The sequence below is a fragment of the Pan troglodytes genome, chromosome 12, assembly GCF_028858775.2.
Source record: "Pan troglodytes isolate AG18354 chromosome 12, NHGRI_mPanTro3-v2.0_pri, whole genome shotgun sequence".
NCBI lineage: Eukaryota > Metazoa > Chordata > Mammalia > Primates > Hominidae > Pan > Pan troglodytes.
In genome coordinates, this window is record NC_072410.2 from 23371119 (window position 1) to 23390300 (window position 19182).

The window sequence follows — 19182 nt, forward strand, 5'->3', positions numbered from 1 at the left end:
TCAAGGCATTCGATGGGAAACACTTGTCCTCCGTGATGGAGACCTGGACAGGCACCTCCGTCACATCTCTGTAATCAACAGTTAAGGGAATTTCATCCATTAGCCCTACTGAGAACCTTCATAGTATGGTTTATGTTTTTAGCCAGTTTAACTGCTTGACATAATGTCTAATATCCATAATGAGAAATAATTCTTCCTAAAACTAACTTTTAAAAGTTTTTCTGATTCTGGGGTTCTGTGCAATCAAAGCTTAGACATTTTCCACCATGTCCCAACATTCTGCGTGGAAGATTTCTAATCATCTTAGGATGTGATCTTTTTGGTCTACATTGGCCCAAAGATGCTACTTGGTGTTTTACACACCACTCTCCCTCAGTAAATAGTTTCCAGCCTTTGAAACTGTCATGCCGACATCAGAGAACACATCACCTCCATAAAGCATTTTTCAAGAATGTTTTAAAGTCAACACTGCCCATTTTTCTTAATAAAGTATTTCTACTAAATCAATATATTGGTGAATCCTTTATACTGTCTTTTTATATGGCACATTACTTTCAGTAGTGATGAAATGAAAGCAGCAAAGTAAAAAGACTGCTAAAAGTTACTCTAAGAGATCCTAGATCCATACATTCCTTCCTCAGAACAAGGCCCAGCCTCAGATGTTCATAGGCAGGCGGGGAGGAAAGTGGGAGAAACTGGACAGGGACAAAGCTGGAAGATGCCCTAGAGTGTGAGTACCTTGAGCACAGGGAGTTTTTTGGGTTTTGTCTGATTTGCTCACTGGGGAATCCTCAGCCCCTCAAATATTTTCTGGCACATAGTATGTGCTTAATAAACAATTAAGGAATCAATGAATAAGCAAGCCATAGGGCCTGCTGTGAACTGGAGTATCATGACCTGCTTAAAGGCATTCACACTTGAAAATCAAACAAGCAAGCCCAAACACACAAAAAACCATGCCAGCCAGATATACCATCAAAGAGAGGGTGCTGGGGTACCACACCCACTGTGCCCACTGATGGAAGTAATCTTTCACAGGTAGAGAACACTGTCCACCTTCTAGATACTTCAGAATCAATAGAATCACGCAAAATACAGAGAAAACAAAGACAAAAAGACAAATTTGGCTCTTTTTCTTTCTTTCTTTTTTTTTTTTTTTTGAGACTAAATTTCGCTCTTACTGCCCAGGCTGGAGTGCAATGGCACAATCTCAGCTCACCACAACCTCTGCCTCCCGAGTTCAAGTGATTCTCCTGCCTCAGCCTCCCCAGTAGCTCAAATTACAGGCATGCACCACCACATCCAGCTAATTTTGTATTTTTAGTAGAGATGGGGTTTCTCCATGTTGGTCAGGATGGTCTTGAACTCCTGACCTTAGGTGCTCTGCCTGCTTTGGCCTCCCAAAGTGCTGAGATTACAAGCGTGAGCCACCGCACCTGGCTAGCTCTTTTTTCAACCTACATTAGAAAACAGCATTAATTTTCCGGGTGCGGTGGCTCACGCCTGTAATCCCAGCACTTTGGGAGGCCGAGGCAGGCGGATCATGAGGTCAGGAGATTGAGACCATCCTGGCTAATACGGTGAAACCTCGTCTCTACTAAAAATACAAAAAATTAGCCGGGCGTGGTGGCCGGCACCTGTAGTCCCAGCTACTCAGGAGGCTGAGGCAGGAGAATGGTGTGAACCCGGGAGGCGGAGCTCGCAGTGAGCCGAGATCGCGCCACTGCACTCCAGCCTGGGCGACAGAGCGAGACTCCGTCTCAAGAAAGAAAAAAAAAAAAGAAAACAGCATTAATTACATCTGCACATTGCCCACCCTGCCTGACCCTCCTCTCCCCTACTGAGACACTGAAGGGCCTGGAGCGCTGGCAAGGGGTTCTCACCACCAAGATGACCTAGCCCAGGATGTACACTTTGTCCCGATGGGCAGAATTCCCTTCTCCACCAGGGAACTCCAGATGGCCAAGCAGGCGTGGGTCAGTGGAGCACTGCCACCACACGAGCTCAGCCTGGTGGCCCTCTCCTCCCACCCTCCCACTCTCCGCAGGCAGCACCATCAGGGACGAGCTGAAGCCCCGGTGGCACCAGATCAACCACACAGACTAAAACAGTATCAGAAAGGCTCTGAAAATTAAATTATCATTGGAACCACAGCCCCCAGAGTAGGCTAGGGCCTTCCTGCTAGACCTAAACAGGTCGCTGGGTTTAAAATAGGACTCAAGAGTCTCATAACCTAATGGTCAAAATGTCCAGGATACCATAGGAACTCACTCATCATACCAAGAACTAGGACAGTCACCACTGGCATGAAAAAAGATGATCAGAAGACCTCAATGCAAAGATGAATCAGTTGCTGCAATTATCTGACAAGGATTTTTAAAGCAGCCATCGTAAAAATGCTTCAATAATCACAGTTATCACTCAACAAACAAAACCAGAAAATCTTTTCAAAGAAATGGAAGTTATTTTAAAAAGAACTAAATGGAAATTGTGAAACTGTAGAATTTGATAATATAAACCCCAAAAATGGACTCAGTAGTAGAGTGGAGATGACAGGAGAGAATCAATGAACTTGAGGACAAAAAATATAATTTACCCAATCTGAGCAGTAAAGAAGAAATAGACTGAAAAAATTAAATGAATACAGCCTCAAGCACAATAAGAAAAAATCCAACATTTGTGCCATGGAAGTCTCAGAGGAGAGGAATAGAGAGTAGGACTGAGAAAGTATTTGAAGAAATAATGGCTGAAACTTGCCAAATTTGTCAAAAGACATAAACCTACAGATTTAAGAAGCAGAGAAAAACCTAAATGAGATAAACCCAAAGAAATGCATGCAAAAACACACCATGATTACATTTCCAAAAACTAAAGGCCAAATATCCTGAAAGCAGCCAGGGAGAAATGATAATTATCTGCAGGGGAGAATCAATTCGAATGACAGCAGGCTTCTCTGAAACCATGCAGGCTGGGAGGGAGTGGTGTGACAGTTTCCAAGGGTTCAAAGAAGGAACTGTGAAGCCATGAATTCTAGAGTCAGTGAAACTGTTCTTCAAGAATGAAGGGAAATAAAGATAGCCTCAGATTTAGGAAAAGTACAAGTATGTGTCTCTAAAAGACCCACCCTTAAAGACTGGCTAAAAGAAGTTTCTCAAACAGAAATAAAATGACAAAAGAAGGAATATGGGAGCATTGGGAAAGAAGGAAGAACAGACACATAGATATATATACAATAAACTACTCTCCTTATGAGTTTATAAACCAGGTTTGAGGATTGAAACAAAAATTATACCAGCAGTCCAGGCACAGTGGCTCACATCTGTAATTACAGCACTTTAGGAGGCCAAGCTGGGAGGATAGCTTGAGGCCAGGAGTTTGAAACCAGCCCAGACAACATAGTAAGACCCCACTGCTACAAAACAAAACAATAAAAAATTATACCACCATCTGATACTCAAGACAATGCTATTTTTAAGTGGGGAAGGTAAAGGTATCTAAATTGAAGTAAGACTTCCATACTATCCCAAAGTGATAAAATGTTGATACCAATAAATTACATGTATATTGTAAAATCCAGAGCAACCACTGTAAAAATTATGCAAAGAGATAACACTGAAAAATGCTACAAGTCTGCATGTTGAGGAGATAGTGCGATGATAACAGTATGTTTCTTGAGCAATTTACAAGCCAGCCAGCTATCCCAAGAGCTTTACAAACACTATCTTAGTTAATTCTTAACACAATGTTATGTGATTGGCAGTATTAGTCTTATTTTATAGATAAGGAAATGGAGGCTTAAAGATGTTAATACATTTGTCTAAGCTCTTACAACTTATAAGTCGCTGAGCTGAGATTTGAACCTAGGACAATCTGATCATTACACATATTGCCTCAGCGCTCTCAAAGAGTCTGCATATGTAATTTGGTATGTTGTTGGGAGAAAGCAATGGCCATAGTCCCCTTGGTTCAGAAAAATAAATGGAATTAAGTGCAGTCCGTAAAAGCCACTAGTTTCTCATAGTATCTGTCTGTAGAAGCAAATAGAGATTTAAAATGTACTCAGGACACTTATGTAGCTGTCAAAGTAAAAGTTACATAACAAAGAAAGAGGGGTAAATCTAAGCATTACTCTGCATACCCAGGATGGAAATTCTTCTGGAGGTAAGCACAGAAGGATAGAACTTCACCTCCATCTGTCAGATACTCAGCCATAAATCAAAATTTGGAAAAATGGACATGTTAGCATATACATGAATAGTTCTTGAACTGGTATCACTCCCGACAATCTGTAGCATTTGAACTTGTACTGTTGAAGAGCAGAAAGTAGCTGTTCTAGTCATCACAGTAATGTAACACTTGGGAAAATGGAGCAGCACCAGCTAGCTTTTAAGAAAGAATTATCAGCAAGTACTATGAAAAGCTAAGGATAAGGCAGGGAGAACTACCATCATAGAAGTTCTGTTAATAAAAAAGCTAGTTTTACTATTTCTTTGCTTTTTATGTTTTTTATTCTATTCCTCCTCCCCGCTTTTTCTAAGGTATGCTATGAGACTAAAAACCCACTCAGGCCCCAATGCCACACCAGAAGACAAACAACTGGCTGCATTATGGTGAGTGCCCATCTCCGCTTAGAATAGCAGCCCCAGCCTCGCATGCCGTCATTGGCAAACCAGGTGCTGAAAGGCATAGTGTTTGCCCAATGTCTTCGAACATACAAAGCCCCAGAGCAGTTCTAATGACCAGGGAAAGTCCAGACCATTTTTTGCTGCCGTACTATACATGATCTGAATTCACAGTGATTGAAAATCGACAGGCCTCCCAAAGTGCTGGGATTACAGGCATGAGCCACTGTGCCCGGCCTAATTTTTGTATTTTTAGTAGAGATGGGGTTTCACCATGTGGGTCAGGCTGGTCTTGAACTCCTGACCTCAAGTGATCTGCCTGCCTCAGCCTCCCAGAGTGCTGGGATTACAGGCGTGAGCCATCGCGCCCGGCGCTTACTTTGAAAATGATGCCACAGAAAAAAGGGAACGATCGAGTAACCTATAGTTCTTTACCTGTCACCCTTCCTTACTCATCAGTAGGTGGAAGGCAGAGAATGTTGATAGAATACATGTCTATCAAGCAGTGAAATAAAGACGGTTGAATTAAAAAATAATAATAACAGCAACAAACACAAAAAAGGTCTCAAATTGTTACCTGTCCTGGATTTGGTTGGTAGGAGGAGATGGTGCCATTGTACCCAGAATGTTGGTATTCTGGATGTCAGCATCAGATCCGAGTTAGCAAATAACTGAGTGAAGAGCTCCAAGGAAGAGAGGATAAGTCTCAGAAACGCCCTTTATGCCCCTTTCAAACTTGAAGTCCCATATTGGAATAATACACTAAATGACAATAATATGATTATATAAGATAGAATACTGATATATAAATAAGTATACGAAATATTATAGGAAATAATAAAATGATGGCACCTATTCCCAGCATAGTGTTTTTGTTGTTTATAATGATGGCACCTATTCCCAGCATAGTGTTTTTGTTGTTTATAAAGTACACTCATGTTTGTGACTTTAGTGGAGCTGCTTATAGTTCAGTAAAATCAGGTGGCAGTGCCGTCCTTTCCGCAGAGCGGGGCTCGCCCGCGAAGCAGTGAAGGCTGCGTGCTAGAGCTACCTCGCGCCTCTCGTGGAGAGACAGCGCCCTCTCGTGGTAGAAGAAGGAAGCGGCCGGCCCCTGTGACCCAACAGAGTGATTCACCTAACGCTGTGAAATTATCTAGTGATAAATGTATTTATGGAATACCTTCTTGGAATTTTGATTTCTATTTTTGGACAAAAGATGTTCCCTCACAGACATTATATGCACGTATAGAAAGATTTCCTATGTAGAAACAAGGTATTGTTATTGAGTACCTTAGAACAACAACAAAAATGTTTAAGTCTTGTTTGTGCAGGACGCACTCAGCCGCTTCTGGGCCTGTTTCTCTTTTCGCCTGCAGTTACCGATGCCTGGCCCTCCTGTACTGGCGGATGTTTCGACTCAAAAGGGACCACGCTGTAAAGTATTCAAAAGCACTCATCGACTATTTCAAGGTACTGTCTAGTGAATGAGCAGAATTGTTCCTTAATTTCACTTGTCTCCCTGTCAAATTTGTGAAGCACCTGGTAGACTCCATTGCTTTGAGGTTAATGCAGGTCACCTCTGGTCCCCAAGGTAACCCCATTTATGCCACACTTGTGGCTTTCAGGCCGCAGAATGGACCTTTGAGAGCCCATCTAATGTATCTCCCTGCCTTCTTGTCCAAGTATTTTTATTTTTTTATTTTTTATTTTTTTATGTATTTTTGGAGACAGAGTTTCACTCTTTGTTGCCCAGGCTGCAGTGCAATGGTGCGATCTCGGCTCACTGCAACCTCTGCCTCCTGGGTTCAAGCAATTCTCCTGCCTCAGCCTCCCAAGTAGCTGAGATTACAGGCGCACACCACCATGCCTGGCTAATTTTGTATTTTTAGTAGAGATGGGGTTTCACCATGTTGGTCATGCTGGTCTTGAACTCCTGACCTCAGGTGATCTCCCCGCCTCCACCTCCCAGAGTGCTAGGAATACAGGTGTGAGCCACCACGCCCAGCCTTGTCCAGGTATTTTTATGGCTTCAAGAGAAAGAAGATCCAGTTACTCGTTCCAGTGTCCTAGGAAATTCATCTTTATAGCTAACATAAATTCCTCATGCTCACTTAGAGCTTCTTTTCCTTAGAAGTAACCCCTTAGAGCCATTCCCTCTTAGCTAGTCTCTAGTAGCTTATTTAATTTTTAATAGAGGCGTTATTTAAAATGGTAAGAGATGACTTGTTAGAACTCAGAAGCAGTAGATAGCCATGTGTAGCTATAGGGATAAAATTGCAAACCATGCCACCTTTTACTTATCACAGGGAATGAAATTATTTTCACTAGAAGAATAAATTTTTAAAAGCCTTCGCTGATGTACTGTTGTGAGGTCGACCTTACATTAATAATTAATTTGAGATTTCTGGGCCTCTTCTCTGTTTATCTATAGAAACTAGAAATTATGCCGTCTCTATCTCCCACAGCCCTTTGTCAGATACACAACCATCATTTGAGATCTGTTCATGCCCAGCCTCCTCTAGAGGTGATCTCTAATGGCCAGGCTGTGCTGGGGGTTCCTGGGGTATGTTCAGCACACTGCCTTCTGATTGTGCATGTAGAGTAACCGGGTGCTAGGCCATGGACATCACTTTCTCAGCCCATTGACCGTCCTGTGTCATCAGGACAAGAACCAGCACTGAGCCTTCCCTTTCCTTCAGGTGCCTAAAGTCAACATCAATAGTGTTCAAAAATCCAGAACGTAAGATCTACTACTAAAGAGAATTATTACAGTCAAGGAAAATGCTTGAATAAAGAAGGAAGCTGAATTCTGTAAGCCGCCAGGGGCTACAACAAACTTTTAAGGGATACAAGTTCTTAATATTCTCTGCAGCCCACTAATACATACAGAATGGGTAGAAAACACGCCGGGCGCGGTGGCAGGCATCTGTAATCCTGGCTACTAGGGAGGCTGAGGCACGAGAATCGTTTGAACCCGGGAGGCAGAGGTTGCAGTGAGCCGAGATGGCGCCACTGCGCTCCAGCCTGGGCGACAGAGTGAGACTTTGTCTCAAAAAAAAAAAAAAAAGAAAACACAACCAGAAAATCAGAGTTGCTCCTCAAGGAATTAATGTCATTTACCCTTCATCAAAAGCTATTTTTAAAATTTTTTTAATTAATCAACAACAAATTGCATGTACTTATGTATAATGTGATGTTTTGATATATTTATACATTGTGGAATGATTAAACCAAGCTAATTAACATATCCATCACCTCACATACTTACCGTTTTTGTGATGGGAACATTTAAAATCAATTCTTTTAGAGATTTTCAAGGATACTATACATCATTATTAATTGTAGTCACCATCCCATACAATAGATCTCCAGAACTTATTCCTGATAACTGAAACTTGGATACAAAGTTTCAAGGACTTTTTTTTTTTTTTCTGTCCCGTTCTGTTGCCCAGGCTAGAGTGCAGTGGTACAGTCGGAGCTCACTGCAGCTGTGAATTCCTGGGCTCAAGCAGTCCTCCCACCTCAGCCTCCCAAGTCGCTGAGACCACAGATACACACCACCACACCCAGCTCATTTTTTCATTTTTTGTAGACAGAGGGTCTCCTTGTGTTGTCCAGACCCTTCTCGAACTCCTGTCCTCCAGCGAGCCTACCGCCTTGGCCTCCCAAAGTGCTAGGATTACCAATGTGAGCCACACACCCAGCCTCAAGGGCTATTTAAATGCTACTTTGAGTTCAGAGACCATGAAATCTTTAGGTACCCAAGACAATTTGGCTATATGTTTTTTATCAGTACAGAGCTATCTAAAAAAAAAGAACTTTGTTCCTACCGGTATTTCTTGGGCATGGGGCTTAGTGGTAGAGGAAGAGAACTCAAGACTTCTTTTTTTTTGTTTTTTTTTTTTGAGACGGAGTCTCGCTCCGTCACCCAGGCTGGAGTGCAGTGGCACAATCTTGGCTCACCCTAACCTCCACCTCCCAGGTTCAAGCGATTGTGTCTCAGCCTCCCAAGTAGTTGGGATTACAGGCGTGTGCCACCACACCCGGCTAATTTTTTGTATCTTTAGTAGAGATGGAGTTTCACCATGTCATCCAGGCTGGTCTCAAACTCCTGACTTCAGGTGATCCACCCACCTCAGCCTCCCAAAGTGCTGGGATTACAGGCGTGAGTCACTGCCTTCTTCCTCCTTTCAGTAGCCTTTACTAGACTGTTTCTGCAACCCCCACGCCTTTCTCCCCTTCTGCCATTAGTGTTCTTATATCCAGAACATGCATTCTATAGATCACGTTCTCAGAACCACAGGATGAAGTGGAAACAAAGTGATCAGTCCAGTAGCACCAGCTTGAGAAAGGTGTCAGTAACATTGTGTCAGGAAAAGAAGGATAAGCTCCCCTGTTCAGGAAGGTTTCCTAATTCTCCTCATGAAAATAATTGTATTTCCTGAGACAGGTAAAAGTGGCATGGTTTGCGGTGTTGTCCTTACATTTACATCTTGCCATTGTAGCACCTCAGAGTTCTGACAGGCCATTTCTTGCCATTTTAATAACACCCGCACTAAAACCAGAAAAATCAGTCACCACTCCATAAAGTTCTTTCTAACCAAAAGAAACATATTGTCTCTGGAGAACCAGGCTGAGGCTGTTTTCTTGTCTCTGGAGGACCAGGCTGAGGCTGTTTTCTTGTCTCTGGAAGGGGAAAACTCCTATCAGCATCACAAAGACCGCTTTCTCCCTTAACAGTCCTATGAAGGCATGATTGGGTTCTCAGAGGGGAAATCTAACTGTGCATTGAGCAACTTCCCTAACTAGAGGCAAAACTTTTAAATATCTGTTGCAAGCACCTGGCTTGTGCAACAGAACTTCCTAAACCAGAATATTCAGATAAACCAGAATGTTTGAACATCCTGTCTGTTATGGAAATATATTTTAATCAATTCTTTTAGGAATATGCAACAGCAACTTCCTTTAAGAAGAAATACTTTTAAACTTCCTAAGTTAAAACAATATAATCTGATGTCATGTATTTTCAGGCACTAAGTAAATGTATGTCGACTGTTTCTGCAAATATGTCCTACTTTTAAATATGAAGTATTGTATATAAGGGGAGATATGAGGGTGTTCCTGCTCTTTTTTCCTTTTAAGAAAAATTAATTTACAATGAAAAAGTAAGGCTGCTTCAAGATTTAACAGACCCTGGGGATTATGACTTAATGTGGTACCTAAAATTTGTACATAAAAACCCAGGCTGTGGGTGAAGCCCTTCACTTACCTCACTGAGGGCTGATGCAGGCACCTTGTCCATGCAAAATAACTTCTAAATCAGAATATTCAGATAAACTAGAACTTTTGAGTATCCTGTTGGCTAGGGAAGTACATTTAAATATATTCTCTTAGGAATATTCAAGAGCAACTCCCTTTAAGAGAAATACTGTTAAACTTCCGAAGTCCAGGCAGCTGTCCCGACTCCCTTCCAGAAAGGGAACAGAGAACTGTGATGGAGACTTCCCAGGTCCAGTTTCTCTGAAGGTGCCTTTTTCCTTCAGTGTCTGCCTTTGCTTCTCTCTGCAGTCACCTGAAAACACGTTCATGTCACCTGTTTCACCTCACGCAGATGGCACTCACTGTCAGTGTTTTTATTTTCTTGCAGAACTCATCTAAAGCCGCCCAAGCCCCATCTCCGTGGGGGGCCAGTGGAAAGTAAGTTCGCTTTTCCAAAGTCAATGCCGTAAGCCAGACAATGCATGGTGCTGGGCCACTGCGCTTTGCTTTCTGTTCCCCAAGGGGCTGCCCTGCCTCGCTTGCTCCCGACCTCGCCACTCTGGTTTTTCTACCTCTCCCCTTCCAGGAGCACTGGAACCCCATCCCCCATGTCTCCCAACCCCTCTCCCGCCAGCTCCGTGGGGTCTCAGGGCAGCCTCTCCAACGCCAGCGCCCTGTCCCCGTCGACCATCGTCAGCATCCCACAGCGCATCCACCAGATGGCGGCCAACCACGTCAGCATCACCAACAGCATCCTGCACAGCTATGACTACTGGGAGATGGCCGACAACCTGGCCAAGGAAAACCGAGGTGAGTGCACACCCCATGGGGAACCAGGGGCCCACCCGATCAGGGCAGCGGTGGGCGAGTTTCCATGGCCTCTCGAAGGAGACATAGGAGGAGTTGTCGCCAATGGTGGGAAACCCTTCCTGCCCTCTGCCCCACTGCGGGGCCTCCGATGCCTTTGTCTCCCTCAATTCTTAGTGGAAAATGGCGTGAGACAGACTGAGGTGCAGGTGTAGATACGCACACCTACACTTTTCCCTTTAGCCCGAGGGCTTCTTGAAGGTAGGAACTGCATTGTATTCAAGTTTGTGTTCCTAAGCCTAGCCCAGTGCCTAGAACACACTGGCCCCAGAGCCCAGAGCTCTGAAACACTGAATGAATGAATGAATGGAGTGAGTGAATGAGAATGTTACTCTGAGTGCCAGCTGCTTACAGTTGAAAAGAGCATTTTATGTGTAGCAGTAAGCTGTATTTCTTTTTGAATAACATTTGTTTTTACTGATTATAAAAGTAATATAAGGCAGGGCACGGTGGCTCATGCCTGTAATCCCAACACTTTGGGAGGCTGAGGCAGGTAAATCACTTGAGGTCAGGAGTCCAAGACCAGCCTGGCCAACATGGCGAAACCCCATCTCTACTAAAAATAGACAAAATTAGCCAGACATGGTGGTGCACACCTGTAATCCCAGCTACTTGGGAGGCTGAGGCAGGAGAAAGGCTTGAAACCGGGAGGCAGCAGAATGGCTTGAACCCTGGAGGCAGAGGTTGCAGTGAGCCAAGATCATGCCATTGCACTCCAGCCTGGGCAACAGAGCAAGACTCTGTCTCAGGGAAAAAAAAAAAAAAAAAGCCACGCATGGTGGCTCACGCCTGTAATCCCAGCTCTTTGGGAAGCTGAGGCAGGCGGATCACGAGGTCAGGAGATCGAGACCATCCTGGCTAACACAGTGAAACCCCATCTCTACTAAAAATACAAAAAAATTAGCTGGGCGTGGTGGCGGGTGCCTGTAGTCCCAGCTACTCAGGAGGCTGAGGCAGGAGAATGACGTGAACCCGGGAGGTGGAGCTTGCAGTGAGCCGAGATGGTGCCAATGCACTCCAGCCTGGGCGACAGAGCGAGACTCCGTCTCAAAAAAAAAAAAAAGTAATGCACACTTACCGTGGCTACATTTGTAAAGCACAGAAAAATTCAGATAAAACAACTTTTAAATCATCAATAATCTTTTTTTTTTTTTTTGAGACGGAGTCTCACTCTGTCGCCCAGGCTGGAGTGCAATGGCGCGATCTCGGCTCACTGCAAGCTCCGCCTCCCGGGTTCAAGCGATTCTTCTGCCTCAGCCTCCTGAGTAGCTGGGATACTCACACAGTTGTATATCCTTTCTTCATTTGACATTATATCAGGCATTTTCTCATGTCACTAACTAGTTCAAAAACACCCTTTATGGTGGTTCTATAATAATATCCTAGTACATTGATTATACAGTCACAAAGTATCCTGATTTCTCAAACAATTCCCCTGTTGTTAGACATTTAAGTTCCTTCCAATTTTTTTCCACTGTGACAAATAATGTTGGTGTAAATATCCCTACATAAGTCATTGTTCATATTTCTGGTTATTTTCTTTTTCTTTTTTTTTTTTTTTTTTTTTGGTTTGAGACAGAATCTTGCTCTGTTGCCAGGCTGGAGTGCAATGGCGCTATCTCGGCTCACTGCAACCTCCGTCTCCGGGATTCAAGAGATTCTCCTGCCTCAGCCTCCCAAGTAGCTGGGACTACAGGCATGCGCCACCATGCCCAGCTAATTTTTTTGTATTTTTAGTAGAGGCGGGGTTTCACCATGTTGGCCAGGATGATCTCGATTTCTTGACCTCGTCATCTGCCTGCTTCGGACTCCCAAAGTACTGGGATTACAGGCGTGAGCCACCACGCCCGGCCATATTTCTGATTATTTTCTTAGGAGGGAGTTGTGGAATAAAATTTGGGGGTCAACAGGTACAGATTCTCTTAAGATATATATTGTTCTATATATCGACATACACTGTTAACTCTTCTCCTGAAAGATTATACTAATTTACTATTGGCCCTGCAGCAGCAGGTAAGAGTGCAAATCTGAGTTCACTTTCAGGCCATGAAATGAAAACTGTGTTCCCATGATAGCATGGGAGCATGATAGCTCCAAAGTCAAGAGCAAGATGTTCAGGATGAGATAAGGAATGTATGGCAGAGTGCATGAGATTGTAAATAAAACCACATAGTACATAACATGCAGCCCAGAGAAAGTCCAGTGAGAATGCCATGGGGGTCAGAAGCCACCAGGAGGAGCTTGCTAGAGGAGCTGGCATGGAACCATGGAACAGGGCTTTGAAAAGCACTTAGATTTTGGGAGGCTGAGGTGAGTGGATCACCTGAGGTCAGGAGTTTGAAACCAGCCTGGCCAACATGGAGAAACCCAGTCTCTACTAAAAATACAAACATTAGCCGGGTGTGGTGGTGCTCGCCTGTAATCCCAGCTACTCAGGGGGCTGAGGCAGGAGAATCGCTTGAACGTGGAAGGCGGGCGGTGGTTGCAGACAGCCAAGATCGCACCATTGCACTCCAGCCTGGGCGACAGAGCAAGACTCCATCTCAAGGAAAAAATAAAGAAAAGAAAAGCGCTTAGCAGTTGAGTGACTGAAATAGGTGGGGTGGGTGTCACCAGTGGACAAAACAGAAAGGACAAATGTATAGAAATACACGTGTCCAGTTTGGGAGACTGTGAGCAGGCCAAGCTCCAGATGGCACTGCCAGCTGCCTGCTAGATGTCTCCTACCAGAGGGCTCAGTGCCAAGTGTCCAGTGCAGACTTGGCATTGTTCCCCTACCCCTACCTGCTCCTCCTCCTCTGTTCTACCCTTGGATCCCTGCCCTGGCCAACCTCCTAGCCACCTCCCCATCCCTGCCCCAGCAAGTCTTCATTCAGCATGTATGTGAGGACCTTTGAGACACTTCTCCCAGATGCTTACTCCCAAGAACTGTATGCAGTGACCAGCCATGACAGTAGAGTAGCCATATGAATGTGTTTTCCTCTATCAGCCACTAAACTTTGATTTTGAGACAGCAGAGCCCACACAATTCATCCTGCTATCATCCCCTACCCCCCTGCACCTAGCAGAGTGCCTTGGTACATCATAGATATTTGTTTGTTTTTGAGGCGGAGTCTTGCTCTGTGGCCCAGGCTGGAGTGCAGTGGCGCAATCTCAACTCACTGCAACCCCCACCTCCCGGGTTCAAGCGATTCTCCCACCTCAGCCTCCAGAGTAGCTGGGATTACAGGTGTGCACCACCACACCTGGCTAATGTTTGTTTGTATCTTTAGTAGAGACAGGGTTTTGCCATGTTGTCCTGACTGGTCGCGATCTCCTGACCTCAAGCGATCTACCCTCCTCGGCCTCCTAAAGTGCCGGAATTCCAGGTGTGAGCCACCGTGCCTGGCCGCATCATAAACATTTGGTGAAAGGGCAAACCTAGGGAATGTTCAAAAGCTAGAAGGTGACTTCAGTCCAGATGTCTCGTGACCCATCTCTGATTTGCCCCCAGGAACCTGGAGCCTCACCCCTTGGACTCACTCCAGGGGCTCAGCGCATACCAGAATTGAGTACAGGGTGAGGGACGACAGAGCCACGTTCACGTTCAGGAGTGGGAAGCATTACTGGAGTAGGAGAATGCAGCCGGAGGATATGGATTTTCTTTGCTATTTGGCTAAGCAAATACTATTCATTTGAGTTAGAAATGGCAGGTATCATGTATTTATTTATTTGGATATAGGATGAGTTCCCCACCCTTGGATTTTATTTTGTTCAAAGGAATGCTAAAGTTACATGATGGAACGGAGAATCCTTGATTTATATAGAGACCATGAATGGAATTTTTCCTTACATCAGTTGCTCAGGATAGCACACCTAGCATGTGTGGCATTCTTAACAACTCTTTCTGTCCCCTAGAATTCTTCAACGACCTGGATCTGCTCATGGGGCCGGTCACCCTGCACAGCAGCATGGAGCACCTGGTCCAGTACTCCCAACAGGGCCTGCACTGGCTGCGGAACAGCGCCCACCTGTCATAGGGACCTCACCCTGGAGCCAGACTGGGCTCTGGTCTCCACAGATGGCTCAACGTTTTTGGACACTGTGCTACTGAAACTCCCAGCCACAGCATTTATCAGACTGCGGTGAACATTTCCTCAGCATTGAACGATGATCTTTTGCAGGGCATGTGTGTTTGTATGTGTGGGTATATAAGAAGCCGCCTGTGTATGTGTGTAAGATACACAGCTCTTCAGAACACACCTTCTTTGTCTAGTTTCCATAATCCCAGGCTAGACAAAGTGATCAGAGGTTTCTGATTAGAGGAAGTACACACACACACACACACACACACACACCGTACTCACACACAATCACAGACACACACTTTCTAGTCCATTCCAGTGCTAAACCATGACTTCTTAGAAAATTCAACCAAAATCTCATGGGTTAGTTAACCAGGTGCAATACAGCACACCAAAAGCTTGACTGCCAGTGAAGATGGACCTGCTCTTATACTGTTGATTACTTTCAGTATTAATATACTATTCCCCAATTATTTTTTGATTGGTATGTATTAATGGGTAATTGAATAATGAAAATAAGCCAGATATTTTTGTGCCGGAAGTTTACTAGATTGCATGTTACCAAATACCCTGCTCTTCCTCTAATTCCCTTCCCCCATCTGACTCTATTATCAACTAAATGCATTCCAGGCAAACAGATGGACACTCACAGCCCTTCCCAGCCCCACCTGCAAGTAGTATGCAAATGGCACTGAGATTTAGCAAAAACGTGGCGTCTTTGAAAGTTAACAGACACTAAGGTAGCAGTGCCTGTGTGTTGGAGCTCAGTTAGGAGTTGAAGTTTTCTGCACCTGTGATAACAAGCCCACCAGCCACATGCATTTCTTCTTCCTGCCACTGTGACTCGGTGGCTGTAGAGCCACATGGCATTTGTCAGCCAATCTGTTTCAAGTCTTTTCTTTCCACCAATAGCTTTCTTACAGATTTTCTTGGCTAAATGAGGCCATTACCTAGAATGTCCCTTCAGTAGGAGCCTGAATCCTTTGCTTACCAGGCTGAGAGCTATTTGCCATGATAATGCTGATTCTCTCACTCCTCATGCAGAATGTGCACCTGCAGCCCTTTGACGCGTTTTGATTTGGGGGCGATTTTTCAGGCTTTGATTAGCAGGCTGCTTGCAGTGCAGAAGATCACAGTTCCTTTCTGGGGCAGCAGCAACCGGAGCCTCTTCGTGTGTCCTGTGTGTCTGGTATGTTTACACCTTGCTCTGAGTTTTTCTCTTGTTTTCTTTTTTTAATTAAGTTTACATTTTAGTTTCTTTGACATCTTGTTTACAGTTTTTGTCTGATGTTTTTTCTTTTGTAGTGTCTTATGCCCTAGATTTAGTCATCTTGTTAAATATATTTGGATATGAAATATTGACGAAAAGAAAATAACTCCTGAAAAAGAGGGTCTATCTTGCCACACGTTAAAAACAAAAATAGTGTCCTTGAGGCCTCTTCCTTGATAAAGTTGCACCAGGACGGTCTGAGAAAGGCAGGCAGTATAATATGTGGTGCAATCCATTTTTTCAAGGTGATGACGGCACAAAATACTTAGACTAGATGCTGATCCATAAACATTCACTGATATTCTTACAGGTTGGGTTGCAGTGTTAACATTTTTGTTAGCCTGATCTGTAGGTGGGAAGTAAGATCATCATAATTCCTTAGCTCTGAGCACTGATTCAAAATTGTATAAATGACTGAACAACTTAGATGATTTGAAATTAATTGAAAATAAGAAGGGCTTGTGGAATTTGCATTTGGCTTTGGCCTTCAAGCATTTGGAAATATTAAGAGAATTTCCATTTTACATGTCTCCAACTGGGGTGCTTCTTACAACCCTTTCACTTTTTTTTGAGACGAGTTTCGCTCTGTTGCCCAGGCTGGAGTGCAGTGGCACGATCTCGGCTCACTGCATCCTCTGCCTCCCGGGTTCAAGTGATTGTCCCGCCTCAGCCTCCCAAGTAGCTGGGATTACAGGCATGCACCACCATGCCCAGCTAATTTTTGTATTTTTAGTAGAGACTGGGTTTCACCATGTTGGCCAGGCTCGTCTCAAACTCCTGACCTCAGGTGATCTACCCGCCTCCACCTCCCAAAGTGTTGTGATTACAGGCGTGAGCCACCACACCCAGCTGTTTCACTAATTTTTGGCAGAGTTCACAATCCCATCCTATGTCAGAAACTTGAACCTAACTTAAGAAATTTTGAGTCATTTTTTTGGAGGACTGAGACTTTGTTCTACTTACTCTTGAAGAATCCTGATGAAATATTCAAACACATAAAGGGATGGCCCTGGAGGTCTGTCCTGCATACCTGGAGAGCTTCTCTGGTCCTGCCCACCTTGAAAGTTGCAGGCTTTGTTGTAACATCTATGTGATGAGCTTCCCTGTGAAGCCCCATTTGACAGGTGAGCCAGCAGTGTTTTATCAGCCCTCTGATGGCCCACGTTTCCCAGGAAAACTTCTTGAAACTTACCGTTGTGGGCAGTGGTCAGAGCGTGTAGTTCTTATGACTGTCTCGTTTCATCTGTGGAGCACATGTGGAGCATGTTGGTACAGCAGTTTCTGTGGGGTTTGGCATGGGTGATTTTGGTTAGTAACCATCCTCCAATTGTTGCTTGTGAAAGTCATTCATAACTTGTTCCTTTTACTTAGTTTTGTTGTTACTGCTGTTGTTGTTGGTTTGGTTTGGTTTTGAGACCAGGTCTGGCTCTGTGGCCCAAGCTGGAATGCGGTGGCGCGATCATGGCTCCCTGCAGCCTCAAACTCCTGGGCTCAAGCAATCCTCCTGCCTCAGCCTCCCAAGCAGCTGGGAAGATAGGCACATGCCACTACACCCGGCTAATTTTTTCTTTATTTTTTTTGTAGAGATGGGGTCTCACTATGTTGCCCAGGCTGGTCTCAAACTCCTGGGCTCAAGCGATCCTTTGGCCTCGGCCTCCCAAAGTGCATGAGCCACCATGCCTGGCCTGTTTAGTTTTGTTTCAAGTTGAAATACCTTTCTTGTGTTTTCTAATTAGAAAAGTAATATCTACTCATTGTAAAAACTCAAACAGTGCAGAAATGTAGAAAGTAGAAAGTGTAAGTCCCTGGTTGTCCCTTCTGCCTGAGACAACCACTGCTCACAGTTTGATGTATATCCTTCCAGAGACTCTCAAATTTAAGCAAATAATTTTTATTACCATGTCTTTTTATTTGAAGACGTACATTTGCCTCCAAAGTTCAACACAAGTTCAACTGACCATATCCTTCCATGACCTGAATAGATGCTATCCTTTATCACGATGTTCAATTGCCTTTGAAAGAGAGTAGCCCAGGTATATTCCTGATCAAAATTTGGCATTTTTGATGATGCTACTCTACACAGATCAGACTCACGTGCAGAATCGTGCCTGGAGAGAGAGGTTTGGTTAAGACAGAGATTTCTGGAAACATTCAAATTGCAAATGGAAACTTGAAACCCACAATCTAATGAGGAATGTACTGGAAAAATAATCTGAAGAGTTGACAAATTGTGTGCTAGATTGAACACATGGAATGCAATGCAATGAGACTTTCTGCACTAAAACTTATCCTCATATGTACAACAATGATGTGTGTATTATATAACAGTGATGTGTACATTTCTGACACCCCATACATAATATACACAGTTTGTATAAATGCATACATTTAAAAATATATATGTACAATACAGCTAACATAAAACTGTAGTACGCCTGAAGGATATTACTAGTGCCTAATATTGAGTATGAGTCACTGCGTGTTCGCATCAACTTGGAAGTGCAGTAATTGTTATAAAATTAATCAGTGCAGCCAACATTATTTATGAATCACATCTTTGAAACTGTGCAGTAGCATATACATATATATTTTTAAATAACATTTTTCACAGTTTTCCAGAGTTACTGTTGAAATCTGCATCACCAAAAAAAAAAAAAGCAAGATTTTTTTAACAATGTAGACACTCTTCAGACCCAGTAATCTGCGTGTGATTTCCTATTTGTAGATTCCCAAGAGACTTTAGCAGTCACCAGCCTTAATGCATGTACAGGATATTATTGTGACTTAATTTATCTGCAGTTTTTAATCCATGTGAAATTGGAATTTATAAACGGACTTGGATTAAATATGTCTGCCTTTCTAAGGTTGCAAATGTTACATTAAATGATTTATGTTGTAAATGAGAGAAGTTGAGTTGTACGTAAAAGACATCCTCCAATTTCTGTGAATATTTTTACAAGGAAACTTGAGAATCAAAATACATTCAAGTCAGTTGTTCTGGCTCCCAGTTTATAATCTCTCTAAAAGCAATCTTTTTGTTTCATAAATGGCTTAAATGTAGCTCCCACAGATTATCAGTATGAAGTCTGACATTTTTCAT

The 19182-nt window shown here is 43.6% G+C and overlaps 1 protein-coding gene across 14 annotated transcripts in view; it reads left to right on the forward strand.

Moving 5' to 3' along the window:
- The window catches only part of AFF3 (ALF transcription elongation factor 3), a 597234-nt gene extending 578252 nt beyond the window's left edge, over window positions 1–18982 (forward strand). For 13 of the 14 annotated variants that reach the window (XM_054678053.2, XM_054678052.2, XM_054678050.2 and 10 more), the window contains 5 exons: window positions 4539–4610; window positions 5999–6092; window positions 10270–10319; window positions 10468–10691; window positions 14646–18982. In XM_054678053.2, coding sequence (XP_054534028.1) covers window positions 4539–4610; window positions 5999–6092; window positions 10270–10319; window positions 10468–10691; window positions 14646–14767 — 562 coding nt within the window. In that variant the 3' untranslated portion in view covers window positions 14768–18982. The remainder of the gene's footprint in view (window positions 1–4538; window positions 4611–5998; window positions 6093–10269; window positions 10320–10467; window positions 10692–14645) is intronic. The other variant, XM_024354597.3, reaches the window with a different exon arrangement.
- The last annotated feature ends 200 nt before the right edge of the window (window positions 18983–19182 follow it).